The sequence below is a fragment of the Cimex lectularius genome, unplaced genomic scaffold (genome assembly GCF_000648675.2).
Source record: "Cimex lectularius strain Harlan isolate CLEC.00 unplaced genomic scaffold, Clec_2.1 scaffold15, whole genome shotgun sequence".
NCBI lineage: Eukaryota > Metazoa > Arthropoda > Insecta > Hemiptera > Cimicidae > Cimex > Cimex lectularius.
In genome coordinates this window covers 2,872,638-2,887,794 of record NW_019392667.1, presented here as the reverse complement: position 1 = coordinate 2,887,794, position 15,157 = coordinate 2,872,638, and the positions used below count along the sequence as shown (strand labels likewise).

The 15,157-nt window shown below is 32.8% G+C and overlaps 2 protein-coding genes across 6 annotated transcripts in view; one reads left to right on the top strand and one right to left on the bottom strand.

Moving 5' to 3' along the window:
• Positions 1-1,226: 1,226 nt before the first annotated feature.
• Positions 1,227-3,366, bottom strand: LOC106673757 (transcription initiation factor TFIID subunit 11). Of its 2 annotated transcripts, none has more exons than XM_024225177.1 (4): positions 3,026-3,366; positions 1,821-1,908; positions 1,631-1,736; positions 1,227-1,574 (listed from the first exon to the last, which is right to left on the bottom strand). In XM_024225177.1, the coding sequence occupies exons 1-4, from the start codon at positions 3,295-3,297 to the stop codon at positions 1,441-1,443; spliced, it is 600 nt and encodes a 199-aa protein (XP_024080945.1). In that variant the 5' UTR covers positions 3,298-3,366; the 3' UTR covers positions 1,227-1,440. The 2 variants fall into 2 exon arrangements, with proteins under 2 accessions (XP_024080945.1, XP_014261467.1); XM_014405981.2 differs by having other exon boundaries at positions 1,236-1,574; positions 1,631-1,727; positions 3,026-3,365.
• Positions 3,367-4,122: 756 nt separating this feature from the next.
• The window catches only part of LOC106673756 (serine/threonine-protein kinase tricorner), a 212,852-nt gene continuing 201,817 nt past the window's right edge, over positions 4,123-15,157 (top strand). For 2 of the 4 annotated variants that reach the window (XM_024225175.1, XM_014405970.2), the window contains exons 1-2: positions 4,850-4,884; positions 8,041-8,153. In XM_024225175.1, coding sequence (XP_024080943.1) covers positions 4,865-4,884; positions 8,041-8,153 — 133 coding nt within the window. In that variant the 5' untranslated portion in view covers positions 4,850-4,864. Of the gene's footprint in view, positions 4,470-4,849; positions 4,885-7,689; positions 7,764-8,040; positions 8,154-15,157 lie in introns of those variants that run through there. The other 2 variants (XM_014405972.2, XM_014405978.2) reach the window with 2 other exon arrangements.

The following is a 15,157-nucleotide window of genomic DNA, read 5'->3' as shown; positions in this document are numbered from 1 at the left end:
ATTTACAATAAATCATCGTAGTTTTTGTAAAAGTGATTGCTGCATTCGCAATTGCCAAAATAAACAAGTCATGTTGTTGTCATTAAAATTTGTTAAATGCACGAATGCCCAACAATACAATCACCATTATAAAAAAATATTTTTATGCTATATCTGTAGCTGATTTTATCTCTTACTGTTATCTCCCCCTTGTCGAATGGTTTATCAACGAACAAAAAATGTAAAATCATATTTAAAATAACTGTTTGTATTTGGCAGCAAAAGGCTAGGAAAATTACCGGTACTGAGAAAATCTGACATAACCAGATAAACAAGTTTGTTTGTTATGATTCTTATTTTTATAATATAATAATCTAAATCAATATTTTTTTCACAATAAGCGAACCCGGAAATGTTTCCAATTTGACTAACAAAGCCGTACATTCTTGTGTAGTCTACAAGAAACTACCATTTTAAAACTTTTTATTTCAACCTTCACCAATTAAATTCTGAGATTTCCTCATGTAGTCTGTGGAGTGATGAACCTATAATGTGGTTGTTACGTATCATTTTGGTCTGCCTATCCTAGCTGGGTTGGTCTATCAGATACTTTTAAGCATTTCGCCATCTTCAGTGGGTTTTTTTTCTGTGTATATTTAAGTAAAGTATTACTTAATAAATGTATCTGTTCTGGACTTAGGAGAAAATAATACACATGCATGCATCTAATTACTTCCCTTTTTTTAACGCTTCTAGTAGTCGGCCTTGTTGCAGTCTATAAGTGAACATAGGGTTTTGTTAACCTTTCCTGATTCTTTTCAGGATTGGCTCCACTTTGGCTCATTTGATTGCCATTTTACGCCTCTGAGCCCCTGAGATTTTCTTGGGTTCAAGGTGTAGTTTAGAGTTGAATAAAAATCCTTTCCTCCGCTGTGACCTATATAGATCTCTATCGTAGAACCCTTATGAATTACTACCTTGGAACGTACTTTTGCCTATAAGCTTAAGTACTTTCCTTGAAGCCTCTTCAAGCACCTCTCTATGTAAGAATTGCTTTACCGAAGTGGCTGTACCGTAATGCTTAACATTTACAAAGTATATATGCTGCTGAGATGTCTGTTGATGGAGAGGGCACAGTTCTGTTCCTGCTTTGCCTATGTTCTGCAGGTGGTTAGTTAAGAGGGCAGTGGCTGGTTAAGTTAGCCATGTAAAATGTTTTAAAATCAAAACAATAATAAAAATATAGTGTGTATTAGAAATCATTTGTTTTTACAAAATTAAAAAAAATAGTAATAACAATTTTTCAAAATTTACAATATTATCATTATCTATTCACAACAGTTTATCAGGAAACAAAAATTTTCAAGTCCAAATTTTTTCAACACTGGCATCTCTTGAAAATAAATTCTTATGAAAAATACTGAGATCACAATAAAGTTCAAAAAGAAAAAAATTAATTAATTAAAATCTAAAAAAAGGGCCTTTCATTTTGCTGTTTGGTATTGTACCTTTTGACCTAAGACGCCTGACCGCTTCTCGTAAATGCTTGGGTTGCAATGGCCCGCTTTCATTCAAATTTTCCATCACATCCAATGCTGTTTGGAAAAAACAAATTTAGAAACTTGTAGATATTTATTAAAATTTTTTTTACCTTCTTCCACAACTTCTCCGACAAAAACCTTGGCAATACCAGACATGGCTATGACAACATTATGGGATATCGAGGTTCCAGTCAATGTCTGCATTAACTGCAAAATCTATTTATTAGTGGCCAAAGAATGTTTGAGTTAAAAAAAAATTTTCCCCCTACAATATACAATTAAATGCTGTTTGAAACATACCCTCTTTATAGCAGCTTTTGGAAATGCAGATCTTCGATACATTTCATAATGATTAAGTTGTTCTTCAGTGAAATTGGACACAAGTACCCTAAACAAAAAGTAGAAAGATCAAATTATTGCAGAATATATAAACTTAAAATATATAACAATACGCTCAAAGAACAAAATCGTACATACACGTATTTTGATGTTTAATTCAAACTGTACATATTTTTATTGTTTTATTAATTGCAACATACTTATTTTAATGTAAACTAAATTAAACAATCTGACCAAAAGACTAGAAAATCAATCACTAATGATAGATTAAAATTTAACTAACAATTTATTACTTAGTTTCACTCTTAATAACATGCGTTACTACCTCTGGCCTCACAGATGGTCTTAAATCTCCTAGGCATGGTGTAAATAAGCTGTCGGATTTTGTCTTGTGAAACAAAATTCCATTCATTATATCTAGAACTGTTTGAAGCTGTTCAATGTTTGTTGGAAGCGACAAATGAAGTCAATTCGATTCGGACACAGACGTCGATTCAACCCCATTAAAACTGTCTTTGAAAAAGCTATGGATTACGCATAGCACGTGAAGGAAATCGTTCTCCTCGCCTTTTCCATACATGGCATGGTCCCATCTGATTGCCAAAAACCAAACTGGCACTCCTGTGAGCCCCACATTGTTCAAGTATGCAAGCGAGATGCTGATTTGCAAAGTCGCCTTCCTACTGGATGCCTCTCCAGTAGCAGAGAACCTGATGCGTGAAATCTAGATACTAGGCTATTCTCACAAAGCCTTTTGATGACTGTTTTAGAGCTACGCACATTATGTACCGTCTGGAGTTCTACCTATCAAGGACACCATTAAATTCTGGTTCTGTAGTGCAGTAAGTTCAGTAAACAATCATCTCTAGCCATTGTACATTGTGGTCAATCACTACTTCTTTTTGACTGAGACTTTCAATGGCCCTAAACTGCTATAGAGCATCTTGGTAGGTACAGCAGCACACCCAGGACTTGGGCTAGTAACGGATGCATGATCGTACTAGCACAAAACCAATAGTGGTGCCAGAACTAGCTTTAATGTACAACCAAGGTTAACAACTAAGGACACTATTATGCTACGACATGGTCAGCATGTGACCATTCTCTGGTGAATTGATGTTCTTTCTTAGGGTTACACCAGTTTTGTTCATACCATCAATACTTACTGCATTTTTTCCCTTTCTTCTTCTTCGATCTCCCTCTTAGATTTGGACTCTTTCTTCTTCTTCTTAGGCGGCGGTCCGCCTCCAAGCCAGGGTTCTTCCTTGCTCTGTACCTTCTGGCTGTTCAGGCTCTCTTCTAGTTCTTCTTTGAGCTTATCGATGTTCACCTTCGAATCGTCGAGCATGTGCTCATCGAAATCTTGGACCTCTTCTTTTTTAATCTCGTCCAACTCGTCTTGTGACCCATCATCCTTCAAATTTAGCAGATTGTTCATTTTTAAACTTTAAAGTCTTCTTAAAGCAATAACTTTGGCAAAATGTAACCTTCCTTGAATCGATTTATTTTTTCACAATCGATCTAGACGGGTCATGTCTTATTCCTAGACCTGCAACCTAAGAGGGAAGAACACCAGATATTCGGCATTGGTGGATTTTATGTAAAAGCAGGTCAGTATTTACAGAATCAAAAGCTTTTGAAACATCTACATAAATGATATCAAATTGTTGTTTTATTTTTTGTATTTATTTAAACATAGTGTCAAATGTAAAAATAAAAACAAATACAAACATTAATCCATTTCTGTTTAATGGCCTAATTGACCAAATTACTTCTTTCAATTAATTATTCTTTTTATATAAGGTCTTGGTCGAGTTGAAAAAGTTAGGGACACGAGCGGGATAAACACCCAGCCGAAGGTTGTGAGTAAGAATCCCGCTCGTGACACTTTTTCATTTCGACCAAGAGACCATAAAAATAATTAATTGAAACAAATACAAATGTTTTCCATTCGTCAAATATGTTACATTTTTATGTTATACACCGTTTCGGTTTTTCGACGAAGGTACCCACTGGCCAATCCTCAGGCGGATCAGGGCTATTCTGTCCGTTTTTTTGTTATTGTTAATTAAAATTTATAGTTGCAAGACATCGTGTTTTAATCAATTTAGCCATTATTATTTTAATTTAGGTTTTGACTATTTCACCGAAGGTTTTCCATTGTAAATAGACAACTCTACGTTGTGTTAACTTGTAGATTAGTCGTGACGTTCGGCGTCCAGCTGACTTTAATTTGAAATTCTTTCTGGGCTACGCATGCTCGATAACGTTGTTGTCCAGAGTCGCGTCTCTTCCACACAAATCGAATCAATATCACGTTTTTACTTTAATTATTAATATAAAAACAAAAAGAATAGAATTTCGAACTTGAAAACCGGTTCTCGACCGAATACCTAGTGCAGGGGAGACAATCGTTATTCAACCCTCAACCGAGTCAGGGTGTAGTTGAAAATAAAATAAAATACAACACAAGAATTTGTCGAGTTTAGTTATTTTAAAGTTTATTTTTAAACGGCGTTCCTTGCCTCTCGAGTGGGAAAAGTGTGAGAGTGAGTGAAGTGTTTATTTAAATATAGTAAAAGTGGAGGCTGTTATCAACATAGGGTCAAGGTAAACATTTACTTAAATATTTTTTAAAAAAATATTTCTAGGCGTTTTCAAGAAAAAAAACAAAAAAACCAGGATCGTCAATAGCACTCGTATATGTTAAAAACTTGTGCAATCTTCTCTTGGTCTGGAAATAATCTCGGCGAAGTCGTAGATCGTTGCTATTTTAAACTAGGCTGAACTCTGGGATCGAACTATTGATTTTTCACCCGTTTAGCCCCCAGGAGAAAATATTAACACGTCCGCAGAACGCGGTCTGACCTTTGAAAGGTCACGGAAGTTCATTTCGGTGTGAACTTTGACGCAGTGCCCGAACCAGGATTGAAAGCGGCGGGTCGCACGGCTGCCCTGGTCCGAAATAGGGCTTGATTTTTATGACCGGCCTCCCTCTCAGGATCATGAAGATGAGGAGGAAAAGGTACCAGGGGATGAAACACCCTCGGCCCCGGCCTTAAGCAACTTTTTTCACCAGTGTTCAGGGGGAGGACTTTTATGCATTAGCTTTTGAATAACGTCAAAAAAAAAAAAAAAATAAAATAATTTTTACAAAAAAAATTATCTTACAGCTAAACATTAATAATCTTTTGTTTTGAGAACTGTACGACCTGACTGATTTTTCAGTTTCATAGACAGCTTATAAATGTCAGTTTTTAGCCACTTCTGCCATTTTAAACCCTTTTTGTTATTTCATAATGTAAGACTTGTCTAAACCCCATTCTTATAAATCTTTGCCTTTGAGTAAAATATGTTTTTTTAGTTTTTCACACCCCTATTGACAACTTACCTTTCCTTTGGGTTTTGTGTCAATATTATAGCTAAAAACATAACTTTTTTCCATGAGAATAGACAGAGGGAAATGATCAGTAAGGACCAAATTCCAGTGACACCAACGCACAGAAAAACAGAGAACTTACAATTAATATTTTTAGCATATAGTTTTTTTAAACAATTTTTTAGCCTTTTCAAATGTAAGATTGGTAAAAACAGTATAAATTTCCCTTACTATTAATCAAAAGCAAGTTACTTACAGGAGATGATCTTGTAAAGTGATCAATAAAGAACAAATGCATTTAACAATACTGAGAATTTTGGTTGGCCAAGCTTCGCTTGGCTGGTGTGTCAGATACGTTTCTGCATTTCCATAATTTCATCTTCAGTGTTTGTCCTAGGAGGCAGAATGTTAAAATAAGTGATAACTCGACCTAGTGATGATAGACAGACCAAAATGAATGTAATGATCAAATGTCTGGTTCTTCACCACACCAACAACATGGAAAAATTTCACAATTACTGTTTTCAGCATGTAATTTTCTTTAAATATAATTTTTTAGCTTTTCTAATTTAAGATTGGTAAAAACTTCCTTATTATAAATCTTCACTCCTATTGACAATTTGTGTCATTAGATAAAATTACTTTTTTTTTTTTTTTTTTTAAATTTTATTATTATTATTATTATTTGTAGTAGTAGTATTAACCCATAATTTGTATACTTTCCCAATGTAAATCACATACAGGAGATGATCTTGAAAAAGTGGTCAATAGATGGCCTAGCCTCGTTGGGCTGGTGTGTCAGATATGTTTCTGCATTTCCTCATCTTCAGTGCTTGGCCTGGTCAGCAAAATGCGAAAATAAGTCTGATAAATCGACCTAGTGATAGTAGGTAGACCAAAATGTACAAAACGACCAAATTTCTGGTTCTTCACCTCATCGACAATGCGGACTAATCTCACAATTACTGTTTTTAGCATATAATTTTCTTTAAATATAATTTTTTAGCCTTTTCTAATGTAAGATTTGTTTATAAATCAGTCTTAAAGTCCCATATTATAAATCTTTGCCTTTGAGTAAAAGCTTTTTTTTTCATACTCCTATTGACAACTTATCTTTTTTGAGGTTTTGGGACATTATTATAGCTGATAACACAATTGCTCTTTTTATGACAATAGACATACCAAAACTGCCAGAAGTGACTAAATTTCGGGTTCACTACCCTTCAGACTTCATGAAAAAATCTCACAATTGTGTCATTCCAGTTTCCTACGAACAGCCTGTATCGGCCGCATGTTTTTTGTCTAATCCAATGTGTGCCTTAGTGCCTTAATGATAAATGTCTTAATGATTTTTCAGTCAACTGCTTATCAATACTTGATGTAGTGCTAAAATAAGGTCAACAGCCCATTGATGATAGGTGTACCAAATTCCAGTGACAAGACTGAAATCTCACAAGTACTGTTCTTGTAATTGTAAGAGTTGTAATAACAGTATCAACTGTTAAATTATAAATCTTTGCCTTTGTGTAAAAGTTGCTTTTTTAGGGTTTTCACACCCCTAATGACAACCTTATCTTTTCCTTGGAATTTATGTCAGTATTGTAGCTTGTAACATGTCTCCTTTTACATGATCCTCACTCATGTAATGCTGTTTTTAGAAAACTTTGCTTTTTTTATTGTGAGATTTATTTCTTCATAGGGTCTGTGTCCTATGAAAATAGTCTCATAAAAACAAAAACTATTATAATGACCATTTCTTTCCGAAGAGGGTTTGTCCCACAAAATGAATGTATTCATCGTGGTTTAATTTAATGTCAATAAATCATTTCAAAGATTTGCCTTAATTATGAGTTTCATTTTTTTTGGCAGGGAAATGCCTTTAATAATCAATTAATAATCTGATTGAGACCAATATTCTGTTTTTAGTCCATGTGACATATTTTATGATTGGGGCAATGAATCTGTTTCTGAAAAGTTTGGTCTTAAATTTATTAGTTTGAGATTTATTTATATTCTGTTGTAAAAACTTTTAGAAGTGAAGATTTTTCATAGCTACTATTGCAAATTTTGATATTTCTTGAAAAACAACTGACTTATTTTCTTCTTATTTATAATTAATTTTAAAGGAAAATGATGTATGAAATATTTACTTGCGGTTGTAAACTTGTAGAAATAATTTTTTTGTTTACAGTTAAATTGTGATATGTTGTAGTTAGGAATGAGAGGTGATGACCTGTTTTTGAATGTCAGACCAAAGAGTGAAAGATGTAAGCACCTGAAGCAAAAAGCTCTAAATTCATATTGTTGATAATTCACTGCTTTGCCACTCAATGTCTACAACTTGTTTCTTAACAGGACTTACTTTCGGAGGGAAATTTTTGGCTGAGATTAATATTGTTAATTTGTGAAATATTGTGGTGAGGTGATATGATGAAGTGATTTTCCTGGTCTGCGATTGGTTTTATCTGTCAGAACAACACAAATTGCATATTAGAGACAAAACCAGTGAGGCAATTGAACTGCAGGTCAATACTGTTGATAGTCCATATCAAATATATTGTTACTCTAAGTCTATTAATTTATTTCTAAAGAAGGCTTTCCTATCAGAAATAAATATTGTATTAATTGAAATTAAAAATTTATTGAGATTAATACATGTAAATTCTGAAAATCTGTTTAAAAGTGTTGTGTTCTTGCATAATAAGGCTACAAATTCTATATTTTCATATTTCCTGTTGTACTCTGCACTTAATAGTTAATTTTTACATTTCTTGTTTTTCATATAACCTTTGTTTTTTTCAGAACGGATGGCGGGTCGGGTGATGGGGGGTTGGCAAACCTAGCAGCTCGCACCCTAGACTTGGCGCCGGCCAATCAAACAGCAAATGAACCAACGACCTCTGTGCAAACACAAGGTATGACCTTTTTTTATTCTTTTGAACATTTTTGCTTGCCGTCTATTTATATTCAGATGTTGTTGAGAAGTCAAAAAATTATGCAGTTCATAAAAGTAACTATATAGAAGAAATTTGTAGTAATTTGTACAATAATTCGTAATATATAGAAGAAAACTTTGAATCACGAAAATACTCTTGATAAAGTGAAGTATTCATACTGTTACAGTCCTTAGCAATGTTAGGACTGAATTGTTCTTCAAGGAAATTTGAGATTGCACGTAAAAAATCTTAAATATGTTAATCTGTGGACACATTTAAGATTGCTTTGCCCTGATGACCATAAAAAATAGGTTGGAAGCTTGGCAATAGGAACTGAATAAGCTTTTTTCTTCAAGACCATACCTAGATCAAGAGTGTTGTTGAGTGAAAAATTGTTTGATACTTCTAACACTAAAAAAATCTTGAATGATAGGGTGAAAGAATAAAAAGTCTTTACCTATAAATATTGACTTCCTTAGAAATAATATTGATAACATTTCTATTAAAGAGCAGCACTAATAATTTATATTTTCAAACTATTTTATCCATTTGAGAATGAAATTGTTGAAAGGGTGCCAGTAATCATGTGTCATTCTCATTGCGTCAGTTGTTTGGTTGCCTGCCTGGCTGCCAAATTAGTTTTAAAGATAATATCAAGGATTTACATCTAGTATATTCTTAAGTTGTTTTATTCTTACTCGTGCGCACTTCCAATTTTTTGTATAATAAATATGTGTTATTTTCCATGGGAGGATTGATAATTTTAGGATTTTTTGTAAGGATAATTAGACGAGTCAGGATTTTATCACTATTTGATAAGGCGTTCACTGACTGTTGGTAGAGTTCAACTATATTGTTTTATCATTTATTTTGTGTTGACATGAGGTTCATGAAGTTGATTTAAGAAAAGTTTGATATTATCGATTATTAAAACCTTTATTGAGTCTTATATATTATTGCTAATTTTGCAAAGATTGACATTACAGAATCCCGAAATAGGTACGCGTAGATTTATTATATCAGCAGTGCTAAACGATTTTTCAAAGCTATTATTGCAAATTGTGATATTTCTTGAAAACAACTGAATTGTATTTTCTTGTTATTTATAATTAATTTTAAATTTATCACATAACTGCTCTTCTAATAAAAAATTTTTATTTTAAAAAAGTATTGTGAGCAATGGAATGAAATGAAATTTTTGTTAAATCAATTTAGTTTTAATAGGAAAAATAAACTTTCTTATGGGGCATAAAGTTCCCTTGAATAATTAATGACGAATACAACATATTTACAAAATTTGAGTCTGATAAGTTACAAAGATGTACACTTACAAAAGTATATACATACGTGTGCCAATTTCTACTATAGAAATTAAAGGGATAATTAAAATTCTTTGTTACCAAGTTATAAGGGCAAGAGATAAGCCAAAACAGGCTTTGAAGGTGGAAAGTTATAGGGCTCATTATGTGGAGTGAGGAAAGGAATTCCACAGGTCGAAGGCATGGATGATGAACGAATGATTATATATAGTAATTCTATTTTCTGTCCAAACGAATTCCACTCTTTTCTCAATTTCATTTTTTGTCTAAGATACTCATTGATAATGTGAATCCCTTTGCCTAATAATAATGGCATCTGTTCTCTCGTTTCCCTCTACTCCCACATGGGACCGAGCAGAGAGTAACTTTATTTTGCACATATAATTTATTTAATTTTATTGTGCACTTCAAACCCCATCCTATGATCAAAAGATTCTTGAGCTTAGTGCTTTAATGGCTGCCATAGCTACCTGACATGATATGTTTTTGTACCTGTTGTTCATGTTGAACTGAGCACATCTCTCAATTGCATGAACTTCAGCCTGGATGATTCTCGTGTACTTTCTGGAGTATTTGTTTCAAGGACTGAATACCCCTGCAAAGTACCTTCTTACGTTCTAGATCCATCTTTGTACCAGAAGGTGGTGCCGTTCTCAATGGAGGGAAAGTTATAAGCTTTAATTTAGTTTAACATCACAACTAATTCACTGTAATACTGTTGAACAGTTGTTGACAGTATTTTTACTTCAGATTTACTTTAGAAATCATTTAAAAATAAAATGTTATAACTTCAAGTAAAACTAATGTAATTCCTGTCATACAGGAGGGTTTAATGTCCAACCATTGGGTATCTTGAATGGGGGATCAAACCACTTTACAATACTTTTATGAAATAATTCATAAATACAATTCCAAGTGCCTAGGCTAGAATTCCAAACCAATATCACTAATGTGACAATCTGAATCTGACACTGTAACCACTCAGCTCACGAAATTGTATCTCAATGCTAAATTTAATTTTAAAAAAATGTATTTTTTGTTTTGTTTTATGAAGTTAAGTTACGATACTATTAGCTTGGTAATTTTACTAGTCTAGTTTGTGCATTTTTCCACCACTGTACATTTTAAAACTAATAAATAAATCATCCCTTTTATAAATACGTACACATTTTTTGTGGAAGCATTTGTTGTAATTCTTCTTTTCTTTAACTTCATATTTTCTATTATGGATAATTTGTATCATACCATGTGTCAGGCTTATTTTTTGAATCTTTTTTTTTTTTTTTTAACAATAATACAATCTGTAAATTTCACCTTTTATGAATTCTTATGCTATAGTAACAAGCCATGCAATCCGGCATCTTGAAGTGTTGTAGAAGTTAAGGATTGTATATACAATTAAAAAAACCAAGCCTTCAAAAAATAGGGCTTACAAATAACAGTAAAAAGAAGAATTATTTGAAATATAATATTTAACAAACCAGCGGTTCTTAATTCATTGAGAAGTATGCTGTATAAAACATTTCACACCTATGAGCACTGATATAAAATGGTGATCCTTTTGTTTTCAGTACCATGATAATCTGGTAATGTAATATATCTCTTATCTAATGACATATATAAACTAAACGGGCTTAATAATAAATCTGTATTGGTTTTTTACTCTTCATAAAACTTGCTGTTTATCGGTTTAAAAAATTATACATGGACTCTTTGATTTTTAAAAGTTTTTTCTTTGTTACGAGAGTATTTCAGCTACAAGGTTATATGAACCCTCGGGATGGCGTTGTTTTTGAAAAAAAGCCCATTTGTATGTCGGGTTCGAATGCAGGGATGATCGTTGCGGGTTTTTTTAAAACTTTATAATGCATTGCTCAAGAGGAACGCCTAAAACTATTACGCACGGCACAACTGTTTTTCATATTGCCTAATCGATGCAATTACGGCGCAGTTGCTTTCATTTCTTTTTTGTCATAGTCAACTTTGTTTCTCATAGGTGCTTATTCTTATCTATGTATTTAAAGGTACAAATAAGGCTTTAAGCCCCTTGCATGTACGTACATTAGAAATAAGTTGAGTTTTATAAAAAGTAAAATAGTAAAAATAGCAATGAGAATAATAAAACATACAAAACAATAATGACTATAATATATTCTTTACAATATTAATTATTTATAATCTAATGATGAAACCATGTTACGAAAGAAAAGCAGAAAGAGAAAAAAAGGAAACGGGAAAAGCAAAGGAGTTGATTCATGTCGTTTTTAAAAACTCAAATGAACCTGAAACAAGCCAGTGAGGAAGCAGAACGTACTTTCCGGGGAAGCAAATTCCATAGTCTTGATCCTGAAATTCTGAATGTGGATAAAGGTTTAGAAGAGTGTTGAGGGCTTGGGATATGATTGGTACGTTTGGATAAGGAATGAGAGAAAATAGCAGATAGGTATTGAGGGCATTTATTTGATTTAATTTTAAATATATATATATAAATTNTATATATATTAAACCAAATAAATGCCCTCAATATCTATCTTCTATTTTCTCTCATTCCTTATCCAAACATATATAATCCCTTGGTTTAAAATCGTAACAGTATCTAATGCAGGAATGATAAGCAATTTGAAGGAGATGAGCGGATTGAGAGCCTAAGGAAAGTGAACAATTAGCGCCACAGTAAGAGAATAAAGGCATTATTAGGGATTTAATGAGGAGAACACTAGCTTTCTGTGGAGTGAAAAAGTTCAGGCGTCGAAGAGAATGAAGGCTTGCGTAGATCTTTTAAATTTTAAATAATAATTTTAATAATAAATAATGATTTTTAAATATTTTTAATAATGGAGCTGTCTTGTCATGTAAGATTAAAAATAACGCTTAAGGACAAAAATTAATAGGGGAGCCGTTGATATGGACAAGGGAAAGGCAATCTGTACTAATGGTTTTATTGGAATTTAATAAGGACTGATTTTGTTAGGGTTTAAAAGAATGCCGTTATTTCTTGACCATTGGTTGAGAGAATGAAGATCACGGTTGAGAGCAGAATAGCTTCAGAGATGTTGCTTGTAGGACATTGAAAGTAAAGCTGAGTGTCATCAGCATAAAGATGAAATTAGGAGAAATTAAGAACTAATAGAAGATCATTTAGAAACATGGAAAAGAGTAAAGGTCCAAGAATAGAGCCTTGGGGTACTTCAGTTGAAATTGAGTGAGAAAAAGAATAAAATTTGAAGCTTCTCTGAGTTCTGTCAGGCAGATAGTACATTAATAGTACACTTATTATCATGTAATGACTAGGCGGATATCATCGGACATTTTGAGGGCAATCTCACAATTATGAAATTTTCGGAAGCCAGATTGAACAGGTATTTAAGGACATGAGGAGTCAATACTTAATATTTGTTTAAATAAAATCTTCTCAAATGCTTTGAATAGTGATGGAAGAATAGTAGGATCATAGTCACTAGCAAGGATGTGTTTAGGTTTCTTGGGCAATACAATTATTAGGGTTTCCTTTATGTAATATTTTTTAAGTAATAATAATCCTTTATGTTATATTTTACTATTTGCAGTTCTTAAGATTTTATGTTTTATCATGAAATTAAGAAAGAAAAGAAGATGGAATTCGTAATTCTTATGAGGGGTGATGGAAGAATATTAATAGGGCGATAGTCATTAGCAAGGATGGGTTTAGATTTCTTCGGTAATGCAACTATTAGGGCATATAATAGGGCATGTAATATTGTTTAACTAATAATAATAATTAATAATAATCCTTTATATAATATTTTACTATTTGCAGTTCTTTTGATTTGTTTTATCATTAAGTTAAGAAAGAAAATAAAGTCGATTCCTTAATTCTTATGAGGGTTAATTAAAAGATGAGCTCGGGAGGAATAGGAAAGATGAAATAAAATTTCTTTCAAGAACCGCCATCCCGTATAAAGAAGCTGTCAGCGAACTGTGACACTAAGAAGTTAGAGCGTTCGGAGGTCACTGACTCCAGTTTTCTTTGAACCTTGTCTTGTCGACTTCCGTCTCTTTCCGTACTAGCGCGCTTATTACTATTGCAGCAAACGAGTTTGTTTGCCCAAGTCTTTATGGGACATGTGTTTGTTGACTGCGGGCCCAAGAGCTTTTAATTGCTCAAAATAAACCCTCAAGGCGTGAGTCACTGTCACAAGGAAAAACCCATTCCTTACACTTATGCAATTTGTTTATTTACTTATATTGAAAAGTTAAGGATTTAAAAGTAAAAGCCTCGAAGCCTAAACTTGATATATTTTTTCCATTTTACTTTTCAATTTATTTCTTATGAACTTATTCCTTCTCTTAAACGGACGAAGATTTACTGTCTTCCTCTTCACATCTAGATGGTTAACTCTAGCTAATCCTTTTAACTCTAACTTAATTAGCTTTTACCCAATACCTGTTATCTAGCTTAGCATTGTCTCTAATGGTCATCATATTGACCTTCATTATCAAATTATTCATCTGTTAAAAACTAGAAATCAAAATGTATCTTAGAAACAAAACGCCTTATGTTTAGTTTAAGTTGTAATTTAAGGCACATTCTAATAGCCATTAACTAGAGATTTGATCAATAATAGGCCATTGAATATTTTAGTTATAAAGGCTGCTCTATCATTGATGGGCAACCTAGAAGAAATGAACTGCAAAATGACAGTGCATTATTTTTTTTATTTTGTGGCCGGACAAACATAGGGCTTTAGGTACTACTCAGTACTTTCAATTTTTTTTACTGGCGACACCGTTTAAAACAAAAAAGAAACCAGCTTCGTCGTTAAAAATAATGTTCCAGACAGTCAGACCATCATTTTGAATCTTTTTTGGGTCACTCTCATCTTTTGGAATTGGCGCTTTTAAGCGGCCTTAATTTAAACGCATTCGTTAATAACTTGGTCGTCTCAGATCATCCTGTTCTGCCAATAATTTCTATTTCGTCAGTTTTACGTCTTGTTAAAGCTAAAATTGACCTGGGTTTTTCCTCCAACAGCCAATCTTAGTTTCTGGGGCGAATAGGTTTTTTTTTCTCTAGCCCTCCTGAAGGATTGTTGAGGGTTTTTAACTGGACCAGGTACTCAAAAGCCTTTGTCCTTTGTTTCTTAGGTATGAAAGCGAGAAAGTTCTTCATACTTTTTTTAAAATATTTGCCCATTGAATTTTACTTGAAAATGAGATTGGTCAATGAAAGTTCGTATATATCGTTTTATGTTTATGTCGACCCTAATGCCAATAATATAAAATTATATTTTCCTTCCAAAGTTCCAGATGCATACAGTATTATTAAAAATAGCTAAACCCTTGATTAATCAGAAAGTAAATAGAAAAAAGAAAACCAGCGAAGTATTGGGATTTAAATCGAACAACAGATAAAAGAGTTATTTGAAATCAAAAAGATTGAACATCCAAAAATTGGTTAGCGAAAAAGGTGGACATTGATTATTACGAATTCAATCAGAGAAAATTGTGGGTTGATTACCAGAGCAATCAGGATCAATCTTGTTGCAGCTATGCTGTAAATATTGTATTATAGTTGAGATAACCTCAATCGCGAACTTTCATATCTATTCTCTATTTTTTTAGCTTATTCATACGGTAAAACAAAACATGGTAGTAATGTTTGGTTGAAGATTCGCTAAATTTTTT